Genomic DNA, 22,869 nt, shown 5'->3' with positions numbered 1-22,869 from the left:
CTAACCCATACCTGACTATACACAGCCATAACCAACCCATACCTGACTATACACAGCCATAACAAACCCATACCTGACTATACACAGCCATAACCAACCCTAACCCATACCTGACTATACACAGCCATAACCAACCCTAACCCATTCCTGACTAGTCACAGCCATAACCAACCCATACCTGACTAGACACAGCCATAACCAACACTAACTCATACCTTACTATACACAGCCATAACCAACCCATACCTGACTTTACACAGCCATAACCAACCCATACCTGACTAGACACAGCCATAACCAACCCATACCTGACTATAACAGCCATAACCAACCCATACCTGACTATACACAGCCATAACCAACCCTAACCCATACCTGACTAGACACAGCCATAACCAACCCTAACCCATACCTGACTATACACAGCCATAACCAACCCATACCCATACCTGACTAGACACAGCCATACCCAACCCATACCTGACTATACACAGCCATAACCAACCCATACCTGACTATACACATCCATAACAACACTAACCCATACCTGACTATACACAGCCATAACCAACCCATACCTGACTATACACAGCCATAACCAACACTAACCCATACCTGACTATACACAGCCATAACCAACTCATACCTGACTAGACACAGCCATAACCAACCCCAACCCATACCTGACTATACACAGCCATAACCAACCCTAACCCATACCTGACTATACACAGCCATAACCAACCCATACCTTACTATACACAGCCATAACCAACCCCAACCCATACCTGACTATACACAGCCATAACCAACCCTAACCCATACCTGACTATACACAGCCATAACCAACCCTAACCCATACCTGACTATACACAGCCATAACCGACCCATACCTGACTAGACACAGCCATAACCAACCCATACCTGACTAGACACAGCCATAACCAACCCATACCTGACTAGACACAGCCATAACCAACCCATACCTGACTATACACAGCCATAACCAACCCATACCTGACTAGACACAGCCATAACCAACCCATACCTGACTAGACACAGCCATAACCAACCCATACCTGACTAGACACTGCCATAACCAACTCATACCTGACTAGACACAGCCATAACCAACCCCAACCCATACCTGACTATACACAGCCATAACCAACCCTAACCCATACCTGACTATACACAGCCATAACCAACCCCAACCCATACCTGACTATACACAGCCATAACCAACCCTAACCCATACCTGACTATACACAGCCATAACCAACCCTAACCCATACCTGACTATACACAGCCATAACCGACCCATACCTGACTAGACACAGCCATAACCAACCCATACCTGACTAGACACAGCCATAACCAACCCATACCTGACTAGACACAGCCATAACCAACCCATACCTGACTATACACAGCCATAACCAACCCATACCTGACTAGACACAGCCATAACCAACAGAAACCCATACCTGTCTATACACAGCCATAACCGACCCATACCTGACTATACACAGCCATAACCAACTCATACCTGACTATACACAGCCATAACCAACCCCAACCCATACCTGACTAGACACAGCCATAACCAACCCTAACCCATACCTGACTATACACAGCCATAACCAACACCAACCCATACCTGACTATACACAGCCATAACCAACCCTAACCCATACCTGACTATACACAGCCATAACCAACCCTAACCCATACCTGACTATGCACAGCCATAACCAACCCTAACCCATACCTGACTACACAGCCATAACCAACCCATACCTGACTATACACAGCCATAACCAACCCTAACCCATACCTGACTATACACAGCCATAACCAACCCATACCTGACTATACACAGCCATAACCAACCCATACCCGACTAGACAAAGCCATAACCAACCCATACCTGACTATACACAGCCATAACCAACACTAACCCATACCTGACTATACACAGCCATAACCAACCCATACCTGACTAGACACAGCCATAACCAACACTAACCCATACCTGACTAGACACAGCCATAACCAACCCTAACCCATACCTGACTATACACAGCCATAACCAACCCTAACCCATATCTGACTAGACACAGCCATAACCAACCCATACCTGGCTATACACAGCCATAACCAACCCATACCTGACTATACACAGCCATAACCAACCCATACCCATACCTGACTAGACACAGCCATAACCAACCCATACCTGACTATACACAGCCATAACCAACACTAACCCATACCTGACTATACACAGCCATAACCAACCTATACCTGACTAGACACAGCCATAACCAACACTAACCCATACCTGACTAGACACAGCCATAACCAACCCTAACCCATACCTGACTATACACAGCCATAACCAACCCTAACCCATACCTGACTATACACAGCCATAACCAACCCATACCTGACTAGACACAGCCGTAACCAACCCATACCTGACTAGTCACAGCCATAACCAACCCATACCTGACTATAACAGCCATAACCAACCCATACCTGACTATACACAGCCATAACCAACCCTAACCCATACCTGACTAGACACAGCCATAACCAACCCTAACCCATACCTGACTATACACAGCCATAACCAACCCATACCTGACTATACACAGCCATAACCAACCCATACCCATACCTGACTAGACACAGCCATAACCAACCCATACCTGACTATACACAGCCATAACCAACCCATACCTGACTAGACACAGCCATAACCAACACTAACCCATACCTGACTATACACAGCCATAACCAACCCATACCTGACTATACACAGCCATAACCAACACTAACCCATACCTGACTATACACAGCCATAACCAACCCATACCTGACTATACACAGCCATAACCAACCCTAACCCATACCTGACTATACACAGCCATAACCAACCCTAATCCATACCTGACTATACACAGCCATAACCAACCCATACCTGACTATACACAGCCATAACCAACCCTAACCCATACCTGACTATACACAGCCATAACCAACCCTAACCCATACCTGACTAGACACAGCCATAACCGACCCATACCTGACTAGACACAGCCGTAACCAACCCATAACTGACTAGACACAGCCATAACCAACCCATACCTGACTAGACACAGGCATAACCAACCAATACCTGACTAGACACAGCCATAACCAACCCATACCTGACTATACACAGCCATAACCAACCCATACCTGACTATACACAGCCATAACCAACCCTAACCCATACCTGACTATACACAGCCATAACCAACCCTAACCCATACCTGACTAGACACAGCCATAACCGACCCATACCTGACTAGACACAGCCGTAACCAACCCATACCTGACTAGACACAGCCATAACCAACCCTAACCCATACCTGACTATACACAGCCATAACCAACCCTAACCCATTCCTGACTAGTCACAGCCATAACCAACCCTAACCCATACCTGACTATACACAGCCATAACCAACCCATACCTGACTATACACAGCCATAACCAACACTAACCCATACCTGACTATAACAGCGATAACCAACCCTAACCCATACCTGACTATACACAGCCATAACCAACACTAACCCATACCTGACTATACACAGCCATAACCAACCCATACCTGACTATACACAGCCATAACAAACCCATACCTGACTATACACAGCCATAACCAACCCTAACCCATACCTGACTATACACAGCCATAACCAACCCCTAACCCATTCCTGACTAGTCACAGCCATAACCAACCCATACCTGACTAGACACAGCCATAACCAACACTAACTCATACCTTACTATACACAGCCATAACCAACCCATACCTGACTTTACACAGCCATAACCAACCCATACCTGACTAGACACAGCCATAACCAACCCATACCTGACTATAACAGCCATAACCAACCCATACCTGACTATACACAGCCATAACCAACCCTAACCCATACCTGATTAGACACAGCCATAACCAACCCTAACCCATACCTGACTATACACAGCCATAACCAACCCATACCCATACCTGACTAGACACAGCCATACCCAACCCATACCTGACTATACACAGCCATAACCAACCCATACCTGACTATACACATCCATAACAACACTAACCCATACCTGACTTTACACAGCCATAACCAACCCATACCTGACTATACACAGCCATAACCAACACTAACCCATACCTGACTATACACAGCCATAACCAACTCATACCTGACTAGACACAGCCATAACCAACCCCAACCCATACCTGACTATACACAGCCATAACCAACCCTAACCCATACCTGACTATACACAGCCATAACCAACCCATACCTTACTATACACAGCCATAACCAACCCCAACCCATACCTGACTATACACAGCCATAACCAACCCTAACCCATACCTGACTATACACAGCCATAACCAACCCTAACCCATACCTGACTATACACAGCCATAACCGACCCATACCTGACTAGACACAGCCATAACCAACCCATACCTGACTAGACACAGCCATAACCAACCCATACCTGACTAGACACAGCCATAACCAACCCATACCTGACTATACACAGCCATAACCAACCCATACCTGACTAGACACAGCCATAACCAACCCATACCTGACTAGACACAGCCATAACCAACCCATACCTGACTAGACACTGCCATAACCAACTCATACCTGACTAGACACAGCCATAACCAACCCCAACCCATACCTGACTATACACAGCCATAACCAACCCTAACCCATACCTGACTATACACAGCCATAACCAACCCCAACCCATACCTGACTATACACAGCCATAACCAACCCTAACCCATACCTGACTATACACAGCCATAACCAACCCTAACCCATACCTGACTATACACAGCCATAACCGACCCATACCTGACTAGACACAGCCATAACCAACCCATACCTGACTAGACACAGCCATAACCAACCCATACCTGACTAGACACAGCCATAACCAACCCATACCTGACTATACACAGCCATAACCAACCCATACCTGACTAGACACAGCCATAACCAACAGAAACCCATACCTGTCTATACACAGCCATAACCGACCCATACCTGACTATACACAGCCATAACCAACTCATACCTGACTATACACAGCCATAACCAACCCCAACCCATACCTGACTAGACACAGCTATAACCAACCCTAACCCATACCTGACTATACACAGCCATAACCAACACCAACCCATACCTGACTATACACAGCCATAACCAACCCTAACCCATACCTGACTATACACAGCCATAACCAACCCTAACCCATACCTGACTATGCACAGCCATAACCAACCCTAACCCATACCTGACTACACAGCCATAACCAACCCATACCTGACTATACACAGCCATAACCAACCCTAACCCATACCTGACTATACACAGCCATAACCAACCCATACCTGACTATACACAGCCATAACCAACCCATACCCGATTAGACAAAGCCATAACCAACCCATACCTGACTATACACAGCCATAACCAACACTAACCCATACCTGACTATACACAGCCATAACCAACCCATACCTGACTAGACACAGCCATAACCAACACTAACCCATACCTGACTAGACACAGCCATAACCAACCCTAACCCATACCTGACTATACACAGCCATAACCAACCCTAACCCATATCTGACTAGACACAGCCATAACCAACCCATACCTGGCTATACACAGCCATAACCAACCCATACCTGACTATACACAGCCATAACCAACCCATACCCATACCTGACTAGACACAGCCATAACCAACCCATACCTGACTATACACAGCCATAACCAACACTAACCCATACCTGACTATACACAGCCATAACCAACCTATACCTGACTAGACACAGCCATAACCAACACTAACCCATACCTGACTAGACACAGCCATAACCAACCCTAACCCATACCTGACTATACACAGCCATAACCAACCCTAACCCATACCTGACTATACACAGCCATAACCAACCCATACCTGACTAGACACAGCCGTAACCAACCCATACCTGACTAGTCACAGCCATAACCAACCCATACCTGACTATAACAGCTATAACCAACCCATACCTGACTATACACAGCCATAACCAACCCTAACCCATACCTGACTAGACACAGCCATAACCAACCCTAACCCATACCTGACTATACACAGCCATAACCAACCCATACCTGACTATACACAGCCATAACCAACCCATACCCATACCTGACTAGACACAGCCATAACCAACCCATACCTGACTATACACAGCCATAACCAACCCATACCTGACTAGACACAGCCATAACCAACACTAACCCATACCTGACTATACACAGCCATAACCAACCCATACCTGACTATACACAGCCATAACCAACACTAACCCATACCTGACTATACACAGCCATAACCAACCCATACCTGACTATACACAGCCATAACCAACCCTAACCCATACCTGACTATACACAGCCATAACCAACCCTAATCCATACCTGACTATACACAGCCATAACCAACCCATACCTGACTATACACAGCCATAACCAACCCTAACCCATACCTGACTATACACAGCCATAACCAACCCTAACCCATACCTGACTAGACACAGCCATAACCGACCCATACCTGACTAGACACAGCCGTAACCAACCCATAACTGACTAGACACAGCCATAACCAACCCATACCTGACTAGACACAGGCATAACCAACCAATACCTGACTAGACACAGCCATAACCAACCCATACCTGACTATACACAGCCATAACCAACCCATACCTGACTATACACAGCCATAACCAACCCTAACCCATACCTGACTATACACAGCCATAACCAACCCTAACCCATACCTGACTAGACACAGCCATAACCGACCCATACCTGACTAGACACAGCCGTGAACCAACCCATACCTGACTAGACACAGACATAACCAACCCATACCTGACTAGACACAGCCATAACCAACCCATACCTGACTATACACAGCCATAACCAACCCATACCTGACTATACACAGCCATAACCAACACTAACCCATACCTGACTATAACAGCTATAACCAACCCATACCTGACTATACACAGCCATAACCAACCCATGCCTGACTATACACAGCCATAACCAACCCCAACCTATACCTGACTATACACAGCCATAACCAACCCTAACCCATACCTGACTATACACAGCCATAACCAACCCTAACCCATACCTGACTATACACAGCCATAACCGACCCATACCTGACTAGACACAGCCATAACCAACCCATACCTGACTAGACACAGCCATAACCAACCCATACCTGACTATACACAGCCATAACCAACCCATACCTGACTAGACACAGCCATAACCAACACTAACCCATACCTGACTATACACAGCCATAACCAACCCATACCTGACTATACACAGCCATAACCAACACTAACCCATACCTGACTATACACAGCCATAACCAACCCATACCTGACTATACACAGCCATAACCAACCCTAACCCATACCTGACTATACACAGCCATAACCAACCCTAATCCATACCTGACTATACACAGCCATAACCAACCCATACCTGACTATACACAGCCATAACCAACCCTAACCCATACCTGACTATACACAGCCATAACCAACCCTAACCCATACCTGACTAGACACAGCCATAACCGACCCATACCTGACTAGACACAGCCGTAACCAACCCATAACTGACTAGACACAGCCATAACCAACCTATACCTGACTAGACACAGGCATAACCAACCAATACCTGACTAGACACAGCCATAACCAACCCATACCTGACTATACACAGCCATAACCAACCCATACCTGACTATACACAGCCATAACCAACCCTAACCCATACCTGACTCTACACAGCCATAACCAACCCTAACCCATACCTGACTAGACACAGCCATAACCGACCCATACCTGACTAGACACAGCCGTAACCAACCCATACCTGACTAGACACAGACATAACCAACCCATACCTGACTAGACACAGCCATAACCAACCCATACCTGACTATACACAGCCATAACCAACCCTAACCCATACCTGACTATACACAGCCATAACCAACCCATACCTGACTATACACAGCTATAACCAACACTAACCCATACCTGACTATAACAGCGATAACCAACCCTAACCCATACCTGACTATACACAGCCATAACCAACACTAACCCATACCTGACTATACACAGCCATAACCAACCCATACCTGACTATACACAGCCATAACAAACCCATACCTGACTATACACAGCCATAACCAACCCTAACCCATACCTGACTATACACAGCCATAACCAACCCTAACCCATTCCTGACTAGTCACAGCCATAACCAACCCATACCTGACTAGACACAGCCATAACCAACACTAACTCATACCTTACTATACACAGCCATAACCAACCCATACCTGACTTTACACAGCCATAACCAACCCATACCTGACTAGACACAGCCATAACCAACCCATACCTGACTATAACAGCCATAACCAACCCATACCTGACTATACACAGCCATAACCAACCCTAACCCATACCTGACTAGACACAGCCATAACCAACCCTAACCCATACCTGACTATACACAGCCATAACCAACCCATACCCATACCTGACTAGACACAGCCATACCCAACCCATACCTGACTATACACAGCCATAACCAACCCATACCTGACTATACACAGCCATAACAACACTAACCCATACCTGACTATACACAGCCATAACCAACCCATACCTGACTATACACAGCCATAACCAACACTAACCCATACCTGACTATACACAGCCATAACCAACTCATACCTGACTAGACACAGCCATAACCAACCCCAACCCATACCTGACTATACACAGCCATAACCAACCCTAACCCATACCTGACTATACACAGCCATAACCAACCCATACCTGACTATACACAGCCATAACCAACCCCAACCCATACCTGACTATACACAGCCATAACCAACCCTAACCCATACCTGACTATACACAGCCATAACCAACCCTAACCCATACCTGACTATACACAGCTATAACCGACCCATACCTGACTAGACACAGCCATAACCAACCCATACCTGACTAGACACAGCCATAACCAACCCATACCTGACTAGACACAGCCATAACCAACCCATACCTGACTATACACAGCCATAACCAACCCATACCTGACTAGACACAGCCATAACCAACCCATACCTGACTAGACACAGCCATAACCAACCCATACCTGACTAGACACTGCCATAACCAACTCATACCTGACTAGACACAGCCATAACCAACCCCAACCCATACCTGACTATACACAGCCATAACCAACCCTAACCCATACCTGACTATACACAGCCATAACCAACCCCAACCCATACCTGACTATACACAGCCATAACCAACCCTAACCCATACCTGACTATACACAGCCATAACCAACCCTAACCCATACCTGACTATACACAGCCATAACCGACCCATACCTGACTAGACACAGCCATAACCAACCCATACCTGACTAGACACAGCCATAACCAACCCATACCTGACTAGACACAGCCATAACCAACCCATACCTGACTATACACAGCCATAACCAACCCATACCTGACTAGACACAGCCATAACCAACAGAAACCCATACCTGTCTATACACAGCCATAACCGACCCATACCTGACTATACACAGCCATAACCAACTCATACCTGACTATACACAGCCATAACCAACCCCAACCCATACCTGACTAGACACAGCCATAACCAACCCTAACCCATACCTGACTATACACAGCCATAACCAACACCAACCCATACCTGACTATACACAGCCATAACCAACCCTAACCCATACCTGACTATACACAGCCATAACCAACCCTAACCCATACCTGACTATGCACAGCCATAACCAACCCTAACCCATACCTGACTATACACAGCCATAACCAACCCATACCTGACTATACACAGCCATAACCAACCCTAACCCATACCTGACTACACACAGCCATAACCAACCCTAACCCATACCTGACTATACACAGCCATAACCAACCCATACCTGACTATACACAGCCATAACCAACCCATACCTGACTAGACACTGCCATAACCAACACTAACCCATACCTGACTATACACAGCCATAACCAACCTTAACCCATACCTGACTATACACAGCCATAACCAACCCTAACCCATACCTGACTAGACACAGCCATAACCGTCCCATACCTGACTATACACAGCCATAACCAACACTAACCAATACCTGACTATACACAGCCATAACCAACCTTAACCCATACCTGACTATACACAGCCATAACCAACCCTAACACATACCTGACTATACACAGCCATAACCAACCCATACCTGACTATACACAGCCATAACCAACCCTAACCCATACCTGACTATACACAGCCATAACCAACCATAACCCATACCTGACTATACACAGCCATAACCAACCCATACCTGACTATACACAGCCATAACCGACCCTAACCCATACCTGACTATACACAGCCATAACCAACCCTAACCCATACCTGACTAGACACAGCCTTAACCGACCCTAACCCATACCTGACTATACATAGCCATAACCAACCCTAACCCATACCTGACTATACACAGCCATAACCAACACTAACCCATACCTGACTATACACAGCCATAACCAACCCATACCTGACTATACACAGCCATAACCAACCCTAACCCATACCTGACTAGACACAGCCATAACCAACACTAACCCATACCTGACTATACACAGCCATAACCAACCCTAACCCATATCTGACTAGACACAGCCATAACCAACACTAACCCATACCTGACTAGACACAGCCATAACCGACCCATACCTGACTAGACACAGCCATAACCAACCCTAACCCATACCTGACTATACACAGCCTTAACCGACCCTTAGCCATACCTGACTATACACAGCCATAACCAACACATACCTGACTATAACAGCCAAAACCAACCCTAACCCATACCTGACTATACACAGCCATAACCAACCCATACCTGACTATAACAGCCATAACCAACCCTAATCCATACCTGACTATAACAGCCATAACCAACCCTAACCCTCTGTTCTGTGACTGCTCCAGCTAGGAACACGTGGAGTGCAGTGGTTACGGATGGAGCCCTGGTGCAGGGAGGGTACGGCCACAGCAGTGTGTTTGACTCCTCCTCCCGAGCCGTCTACATCCACGGAGGGTACAAGGCATTCAGCGCTAACAAGTACGGACTGTCCGGAGACCTGTACAAGTACGACGTGGACCGCAGCCGATGGTGAGTAGAGCCCGGAGTGTAGAGCCCGGAGAGAGTAGAGCCCGGAGAGAGGAGAGCCTGGAGAATAGAGCCTGGAGAATAGAGCCCGAAGAGAGTAGAGGAGAGCCCGGAGAGAGGAGAGCCCGGAGAGAGGAGAGCCTGGAGAATAGAGCCCGGAGAGTAGAGCCCGGAGAGTAGAGCCCGGAGAATAGAGCCCGGAGAGTAGAGCCCGGAGTGGAGAGCCTGGAGTGGAGAACACATGAAAACTGTAGAACCTGAGCACTGAGTGTTCAGTTTAACAGACTTCAGAGAAGGCCCCTTTCCAGGTTGTTTGTATTACGTCTAGCCTCCATTTTACCTCTACTACTGCTACTACTACTACTGCTACTACTGCTGCTGATAATACTGCTGCTACTACTGCTACTACTACTACTACTGTTGCTGCTACTACTGCTACTACTACTACTGCTACTACTTCTACTGCTGCTGCTTCTTCTACTACTACTACTACTGCTACTACTACCGCCGCTGCTACTACCACTGCCACTACCACAACCGCCGCTGCTACTTCACCACTATACCACCACGCCACCACACCACCGCCACCAACCGCCACTACACACTACCGCTGCTGACACCACCACTACCAGCCACCACACCACACGCTGCACCACTTCACCGCCGCTACCACTACCACCGCCGCCACCACCACTCCACCACTACCACCGCCACCACCACTACCACTGCTGCCACCACTCCACCGCTGCTACTACTACCACCGCTGCTACCACCACTTCACCATCACTACTGCCACTACCACTACCACTGCCGCTACCACTTCTACCGCTCCACGACCGCCGCTGCTACTACTCACTTCACTACCACTGCTACCACTACCACACCACCGCCGCCACCACCGCCACCACCGCTGCCACCACCCACACCACTACTACTACTTCACCTACTCGCTAATACCACTGCTACTGCGCTACCACTACCACTACCGCTGCCACTACTCACTGCCACTCCCACCACCACCGCTACCACCACCACTACTACCGCTGCCACCACCGCCACCACCATCACCACTACCGCTGCTACCACTGCCACCACGGCTACCACTCACACTCACCACTACCACCACTACACCACTCACCACTACCATCACTTCTACTCCACTCTGCCAACACCACTGCTACCGCTGCTACCACTACTACTACCGCTGCTACCACCACGCTGCTATCTGCCGCCACTACCACCTGCCGCCGCTGCCACCACCACCACCGCAGTACCACCACGCTACCACCACCACTACCACCACCACCACTACCACCACCGCCACCACCGCGTTACTACACCACCACCGCCACCACCACACCGCCACCACCACCACTACCACGCCACCACCACCACCGCCACTCACACCACCACCACCACTACCGCCACCACCACACCACCACACCACCACCACCACCACCACCACCACCGCCACCGCCACCACACCGCCACTCCCACCACACCGCTGCCGCACCACACTACCACACTACGCCGCCGCCATCACCGTGTGCCACCGCCACCACTACCACCGCCACCACCACCGCTGCCACACCACTACCACCGCCGCCACCACCGCCGCCACCACACTCACCACCGCCACACCACCTACCACTACCACCAACACACGCCGCCACCACCACCACTACCACCGCCACCACCACCACCACCGCTGCCACCACTCACCGCCGCCACCACTACCACCGCCGCCACCACCACTCCACCACTACCACCGCCACCACCACCACCACCGCTGGCACCGCTTCATTCCGCTCACCGACCGCCGCCGTACCCCTACTTCACACACCGCCACTACACCACTACCGCGCTGCCACTCACCACTACCACTACCACCGCTACCACCTTACCACCACCGCCACCGCTGCCGCTGCACCACTACCACCACCACACCACCACCACTACTACCGCCATTACACCACTCACCACTACCACCACTACCACCGCACCACACACTACACCACCACAACACTACCACACACTACCACCGCGCTGCCACTCATCACCACATACCACCACCACCACCACCACACCACCACCGCCACCACCACCGCCGCCACCATCATCACCGCCGCCACCACCACTCCGCTACCACCACCGCTGCACTACCACGCGCCGCCGCTGCCACCACCACCACCGCCACATACCACCGCCACCACCACCACACCAACCACCACCACTACCACCACTACCACCACACCACCACCGCTACCACCACACACCACCGCCACCACAACACCGCCACCACCACTACCACCGCTACCACCGCCACCAACCACTACCACACGCCACTACCACACTACCATACCACTGCTACCACCGCTACCACCACCACTACTCCACCACCACCACTGCCACCACACACTACCGCTGCCACCACTTCCACTTCGCTCCCACGACCGCCGCCGCCACCACCACCTCCACACCACGCTACCACCACACACCACCGCCGCTACCACACTACCACTGCTGCCACCACCACCACACACTACCACCACCACCCTCACCACCGCCAAAACTGCCACCGGCCACCACCACCACCGCCGCCACCACCACTCTGCCACTACCACCGCTGCCACACCACCGCGCTGCCGCTGCCACCACACACCGCAGACACCACCGCACTACATCACACAACCACCACTACACCGCCGTTACACATAACCTACACCAACCGCCACTCACCACACAACACTACCACCACCGCCACACCACACACGCTACCACCGCCACCACCACCACCACCACCGCCACCACCGCCACCACTACCACCACCACTACCACCGCCACACAACCGCCACACTCACTCACCACACTACCACCAACCGCCACCACACACCACCACCACTACCACCGCCACCGCCACCACCACCACCACTCCCACTCACCACCGCCGCTGCCATACCACTGCCACCACCACCACCGCTGCCGCTGCCACTTCACCCGCTGCCACCGCACCACTACACGCCACCACCACATGCACTATACTACCACCGCTGCCACCACCGCCACTACCACCACTACCACCGCCACTACCACCGCCACTACTACCACCGCCACCACTACACCAACGCCATGCCATCATCACTACCACCACCACCACCACACCAGCCACCACTATACCACTACTACACCGCCACCACCTCACCACCACTGATACTGCCGCTGCTACACACTACCACACCACCACCACCACCACCACTACCATCTACCACTACCACCGCCACCTACTACCACCACCGCTGCCACTACTCCACTCTGCTCCCACGACCGCTGCTGCCATACCACTCCACTACCACCGCCACTACACTCACCACCGTGCACCACCACTACCACCGCCGCCACCATCTACCACACCACTACCACTCACCACCACCACCACTCACCAAACCACGCCACCGCCGCCACCACCACCACCACCGCCGCCACTACCACTCGCTTCCACCACTGCCGCCACTACCACCGCTGCCGCTGCCGCTACCACACCACCGCCAGTACACTACCGCAACCATACACCACTACATACCTACCACCGCCGTTACTACCACCACACGTACACTAACGCACCACCACCACCACCACCACCGCCACCTACCACCACCGCCACCACCACCACCACGCTACCACCGCCACACCACCACCACAGCCACCACCACCACCACCACACCACCACCCGCTACCATACCGCACCACCACCACCACTACCACCACTACCACCGCCACCACCACCACCACCACCACCACTTCCACCGCCACCGCCACCACCACCCCACTCCCACCACCACCGCGCCGCCACTACCACCGCTACCACCACCACCGCCGCCGCCGCCACCCACCGCTGCCGCCACCGCTACCACCACCACCGCCACCACACACCGCCACCACTACCACCACCGCCGCCACCACCGCTGCCACTACCACCACTACTCATCACTGCCACCACCACCGCCACCACCACACCACTGCCACTACCACTCACCACTACCACCAGCCATCACCACCACCACGGCCACCACTTCCACCGCCGCCACCACCACTACGCGCCACACACACCACATACCACACCACCACACCGCGCCACCACTTCTACTTCCGCTCCCACGACCGCCGCTGCCACTACCACTTCATACACGCTACTACTACACCACCGCTGCCACTACTCACCACCGCGCCACACAACTACAACCAAACCAACACACCCATCGCCATCACCACCGCCGCTGCCACACACCACCACCGCTGCCACCACCACTCCGCCACCACCACCGCCGCAACCACCCGCCGCCGCACTCACTACACGCTACTACCACCACCGCCACTACCATCACCGCCACCACCACCACCACACCGCACCGCAAAAACACCACCACACCACCACCACTACACTAAAGCTACCACAACAGAACCCCGCCACAACTACAACCACCACTACCACCACTACCACCACCGCTACCACTACCACCACTCCACCACCACCACCACACCACGCCACCACACCACCACTCCACCACCCACTACACGCCACCGCTGCCGCCGCCACCACACTACACCACACACATACCACTACCACCGCCATTACCACTACCACACCACACACACCACCACGCTACACACACCACCACCACCACTACCACTACCACCGCCGCCGCCACCACCACCCACCACCACCACCACCACCACTACCACTACCACCACCGCCACTACCACTCACTACCACTGCCACCACTCTCACTTCCGCAATCACCACCGCCGCCGCCGCCACCACCACTACCACCGCTGCCACCACCACTCCGCCACCACCACCGCTGCTACTACCACCGCCGCGCTGCCACCACCACCACCGCCACCACCACTACCGCCACCACCACTCACCACCACTCACTACACCACTACTACGCCACCACCACCACCACCACCGCCACTACCACCACCGCACCACCACCACCACCGCTACCACCGCCACCACCACTACCACCGCCACCACCGCCACACCACCACTACCACTCCCACCACCGCACCACCGCTACACCACCACCGCCACCACCACTACCACTACCACTACACCACTAGCCATCACACTCACTACCACCACACCAACCACGCTACCACTACACCGCTACCACCCCACTACCACCGATACCGCCGCCGCTGCCACCACTACCACTACCACTACCACCCCGCCACCACCGCCACCAAACCACTACCACCACGTACACTACCATACCACCGCTACCACCTCACTACCACCGCCACCTGCTGCCGCCACATCACTACACACTACCACATACACCACCGCCACCACACTACCACCACTACCACCGCCACCGCCACACCACCACCACCACCACCACCACCACCACTACCGCCACCACTGCCACCGCTACCACCTTATACCACCGATACCGCTGCCGCTGAACACTACCACTACCACTACCACCACTACTACCGCCGCCACCACCGCTACCACCACTACCACTCCCACCACACACACCACACCGCCTACCACTACCACCACCACCGCCACACCTTACCACCACCGCCACCGCCGCGCTGCCACCACCACTCACCACCACCACCACCACTACACACCACTACCATTACCACCACCATACACCACACTACACCACAGCACACCACCACTACCACCACACCACACACCGCCGCCGCCACAAACATCACCACCACTACCACCACACCACACCACCACCACACACACCACCGCCACCACCACCGCCGCCACCACCACTTCACCACACCACCGCCACCACCACTACCACCGCGCCACCACTCCACTCCGCTCCCACCACCACCACGCTACCACCTTACCACCACCGCCACGGCCACCACACACACACGCACACACACGCCACCGCCACCATACCACTACCACTACCACCACTTCCACCACTACCACCGCCACACTCCCACCGCACCGCACCACCACCCTACCACCACCACTACCACTACCACCATTATACTACCACCAACTACCACCACCACTCCACGCCACCGCCACCACCACCGCCACTCCCACCACCACCGCCGTCGCCACCACCACCGCCACCACTACCACCGCCGCCGCCGCCACTCCACCGCCGCCGCCACCGCTACCACCACCACCGCTACCACTACCACCGCCACTCACACCACCACCGCCGCCACCACCGCCGCTACCACCACCACCACCACCACCGCCACCACCACGACCACACACCGCTGCCACACACTACCACTACTACCACCGCACCACCACCACCACCGCGCCACCACCACCGCCGCCACCACCACCACCGCCGCCACCACCACCCCACCACCACCACTACCACTACCACCACCACCGCCGCCACCACCTCACTTCCGCTCACGACCGCTGCCGCTACTACACTTCACATCACCGCTACTACCACCACCACCGCCGCCACCACACCACGCCGCTACCACCACCAACCACACCACACACCAAAACACTCACCTGCCAACACCACCTGCCGCCACCACCACTACCACCGCTGCCACCACCACTCGCCACTACCACCGCTGCCACCACCAGCCGCCGCCGCCGCCACTCACCACCACGCTACACTACCACCGCCACCATACCACCGCCACCACCACCACACACGTCACTCACAACCACTACACCACACAACACAGCATACCACTCACTACCACCACCAGCTACCACCCACACCACCGATACCGCTGCTGCCGCCACCACACTCACCACTACACACACTACCACTACCACCACTTCCACCACCACCACCACTACAGCCACACCACCACCACTCCCACCACCACCACCACCGCCACCGCCGCCGCCACCACACCACTACACCACAACAACAAGCCAACCACCACACACAAACTACCACCACCGCACACCACACACAAACACACAGCGCCACACACCACCACACCACCACTACACCACACACCACGCCACCTACCACCACCACCGCCGCCACCACTCCACTCCGCAACACCACCGCCGCCGCCACCACCACACTACCGCTGCCACCACCACTCGCCACTACCACCGCCGCTACCACTACGCCGCCGCCGCCACTACCACCACCGCTACCACCACTACCGCTACACCACACAACCACTACCACCGCTACCACCACCACTACCACCGCCACCACCACCACCGCACTACCACCACCACCGCCACCACCGCCACCACCACCACCACCGCTACCACCGCCACCACCACCACCACCACCCACACCGCCACCACCGCCACCACTACCACCGCCACAACCACACCACCACCACCAGCACTACCAAACACACCACACAACGCTACTACCACCACCGCCACCACCTTACTACCACCGATACCGGCGCTGCCATACCACACCAACCACCACCGCCGCCACCACCGCCACTACCACTACCACTCCACCACACCACCACCGCCACCACCACCACCACCACGCCACCACCTCACCACACCGCCACCGCCGCGCTGCCACCACTACACACCACTCACTACCACCACCACCACCGCCACCACCATCACCACCACCACCACCACCGCCACCGCCACCACCACCACCACCACCACCACCACCACCACGCCACCACCGCCACGCCACACCCAACACCGACACCGCCGCCGCTGCCACACCACTACACACTACACTACCACGCTGCCACCACCGCTACACTACCACCACACACCACACTACCACCACTACCACCACCGCCACCACTACCACCGCCACCACCTCACCACCACCGCCACCGCCGCCGCCACCACCACCACCACCACCACCACCACCACCACCACCACCACCGCATACCACCACCACCACCACCACTACCACCACCGCCACCACCGCCACACCACCACTACCACCACCACTACCACCACCGCGGCTACCACATCCACACATCACACCACCACCACTACCACCACCACCACCACCACCACCACTACCACCGCCACCACCACCGCCGCCACCACCACCCCACCACCACCACCGCCACCACCACACCACCGCCGCCACCACCTCACTTCGTTCCCACCACTACTACTGCTACTACTCTTACTACTACTGCTACTGCTGCTGCTGCTACTACTACTACTACTACTGCTACTACTACTGCTACTGCTACTACTACTACTACTACTACTACTACTTCTACTACTACTACTACTACTGCTACTACTCCTACTGCTACTGCTACTACTACTGCTACTACTACTACTACTACTACTACTATTACTACTACTACTCTGATCCAGAGCGACTAACATGGATGTTTTAATATCTGTGAATATGCCCTGTTCAAACACCCATGTTAACAGTAATCTGCTCTCTACAGTGTTTAACTGACCTCATATTAACGTATTGTCTACTCTCTAGTAACCACCATTGCAACACATGCCTCATGCTCTGTGTTGATACTGTATTACGGTTTGTTAGGATGAATGTACCTGGTGGTGTTGGTACTGGGTGTATCTCAACCTGTTCCCAACATAGTGCACTACTTTAGACCAGGGCCCATTGGGAATAGGGCACTACTTTAGACCAGGGCCCATAGGGAATAGGGCACTACTTTAGACCAGGGCCCATTGGGAATAGGGCACTACTTTAGACCAGGGCCCATAGGGAATAGTGCACTACTTTTGACCAGGACCCATAGGGAATAGGGCACTACTTTTGACCAGGGCCCATAGGGAATAGGGCACTACTTTAGACCAGGTCCCATAAGGAATAGGGCACTACTTTAGACCAGGACCCATAGGGAATAGGGCACTACTTTTGACCAGGGCCCATAGGGAATAGGGCACTACTTTAACCAGGGCCCATAGGGAATAGGGCACTACTTTAGACCAGGGCCCATAAGGAATAGGGCACTACTTTTGACCAGGACTCATAGGGAATAGGGCGCTACATTTGACCAGGGCCCATAGGGAATAGGGCACTACTTTAGACCAGGACCCACAGGGAATAGGGCACTACTTTTGACCAGGGCCCATAGGGAATAGGGCACTACTTTAGACCAGGACCCATAGGGAATAGGGCACTACTTTAGACCAGGACCCATAGGGAATAGGGCACTACTTTTGACCAGGACCCATAGGGAATAGGGCACTACTTTAGACCAGGACCCATAGGGAATAGGGCACTACTTTTGACCAGGGCCCATAGGGAATAGGGCACTACTTTTGACCAGGACCCATAGGGAATAGGGCACTACTTTTGACCAGGACCCATAGGGAATAGGGTGCCATTTGGGATGCTGATTTGTTTGTGTCCTGTTGATGTTCTCCATGATTCTGTATGTTCTCCAGGACGGTTCTAAAGGACAGCGGGTTCTTCCGGTACCTCCACACGGCGGTCATCGTTAGTGGAACCATGCTGGTGTTTGGAGGGAACACTCACAACGACACGTCCATGAGCCACGGAGCCAAGTGCTTCTCCTCGGACTTCATGGCTTATGACCTGGGTATGTGACTGCCTTACGACAGCCTTATGACTGCTTATAACATTCTTATGACACTCATAAACATTCATAGATACTTCATTGTCTACGACCTGGGTATAACAGCCTCATGACCTCTCATAAACATTAATAACAACACCTATACTTTATGTCAGTCTAAAGTTTGTTAGTTCATTAAAAGAACAGCAGAGACTGATCTCTTGAAAGGAGCTAAGATGGCTGCCGGACCGTTACACTCTGCATCCCAAATGGCACCCTATTCCCTATATAACGCACTACTTTTGACCAGAGCCTTATGGGTAGTGCGTATAATAGCACACAAGTCTAGTATATATATATCTATATATATATATATATATATATATATATATATATATATATATATGTGTATTTATATATATATATATGTGTATTTATTTTTACTCCACATCGTTGTGAAGTGCTCGTAAACAAGCCATTTCAGGGTAAAGTCTACACCCATTGTATTCGGCTCATGTTACAAATACAATTTGACTTCATTTACGGTACTAGTACAGTAGGTCCTCTTCCTCCTGCCCTCAGTTGGGAGGAGATCAGGCCCAGGGCCTATGAGCTTTGTAATGAGCTAATAGGATACTATGGTATTGAAGGTCGAGTTGTAGTCGTTGAACAGCGTCCTCACGTAAGCGTTCCTTTTGTCCAGGTGGGTGAGGGCAGTGGTGCAGTGCCATGGCGATTGCGTCGTCCGTGGATCTGTCAAGGCGGTAGGCGAATTGGAGAGAGGGTGGTGATGTGGTCTTTGACTAGCCTCTCGAAGCACTTGATGATGAAGGAAGTGAGTGTTACTGGTCGGTAGTCATTCAGTTCAGTTACTTTCCCTTTTCTTGGGCAGTGGGACGATAGCGGACATCTTGAAGCAGGTGGGGCCTTGGGATAGGGTGAGATTGAGAATGTCAGAACACAACAGCCAGCCGGTCTGCACATGCTCCGAGGGTACGGATAGGAATGCCGTCTGGGACGGCAGCCTTGCGAGGGTACAAAGGACTTACATTGGTCCTCAGTGGAGACTGTGAGTGTGTAGCCCACGTTGTCTCCTCAGCAGATCAGGGTCATTGTGTTGTCGTCTCAGCAGATCAGGGTCATTGTGCTGTCTCCTCAGCAGATCAGGGTCATTGTGTTGTCTCCTCAGCAGATCAGGGTCATTGTGTTGTCTCCTCAGCAGATCAGGGTCATTGTGTTGTCTCCTCAGCAGGTCAGGGTCATTGTGTTGTCTCCTCAGCAGATCAGGGTCATTGTGTTGTCTCCTCAGCAGATCAGGGTCATTGTGTTGTCGTCTCAGCAGATCAGGGTCATTGTGTTGTCTCCTCTGCAGATCAGGGTCATTGTGTTGTCTCCTCAGCAGATCAGGGTCATTGTGTTGTCGTCTCAGCAGGTCAGGGTCATTGTGTTGTCGTCTCAGCAGATCAGGGTCATTGTGTTGTCTCCTCTGCAGATCAGGGTCATTGTGTTGTCTCCTCAGCAGATCAGGGTCATTGTGTTGTCTCCTCAGCAGATCAGGGTCATTGTGTTGTCGTCTCAGCAGATCAGGGTCATTGTGTTGTCGTCTCAGCAGATCAGGGTCATTGTGTTGTCTCCTCTGCAGATCAGGGTCATTGTGCTCGAATCTTGAGAAAAAGGTGTTTAGCTTAGCCGGTATAAGGCTGCTATCAATGCACGGTTTTTGATTGGAGAATATTTTACATTTTACATTTTATTTTTTTTACATTTTAGTCATTTAGCAGACGCTCTTATCCAGAGCGACTTACAGTAGTGAATGCATACATTTCATTTCAGTGCTGGCCCCCCGTGGGAATCGAACCCACAACCCTGGCGTTGCAAACACCATGCTCTACCAACTGAGCTACAGGGAAG

The 22,869-nt window shown here is 52.5% G+C and overlaps 1 protein-coding gene across 5 annotated transcripts in view; it reads left to right on the top strand.

The window, feature by feature from the left end:
• The window catches only part of LOC106591480 (attractin), a 627,298-nt gene that overhangs the window by 197,209 nt on the left and 407,220 nt on the right, over positions 1 to 22,869 (top strand). For all 5 annotated transcript variants that reach the window (XM_045723805.1, XM_045723804.1, XM_045723802.1 and 2 more), the window contains exons 9-10: positions 11,283 to 11,466; positions 20,828 to 20,982. In XM_045723805.1, coding sequence (XP_045579761.1) covers positions 11,283 to 11,466; positions 20,828 to 20,982 — 339 coding nt within the window. The remainder of the gene's footprint in view (positions 1 to 11,282; positions 11,467 to 20,827; positions 20,983 to 22,869) is intronic.

Source organism: Salmo salar, chromosome ssa09, assembly GCF_905237065.1.
Source record: "Salmo salar chromosome ssa09, Ssal_v3.1, whole genome shotgun sequence".
NCBI classification, from domain to species: Eukaryota; Metazoa; Chordata; class Actinopteri; order Salmoniformes; family Salmonidae; genus Salmo; species Salmo salar.
Note: the sequence above shows the minus strand (reverse complement) of the source record. Positions and strands in the feature narration are given on the sequence as shown.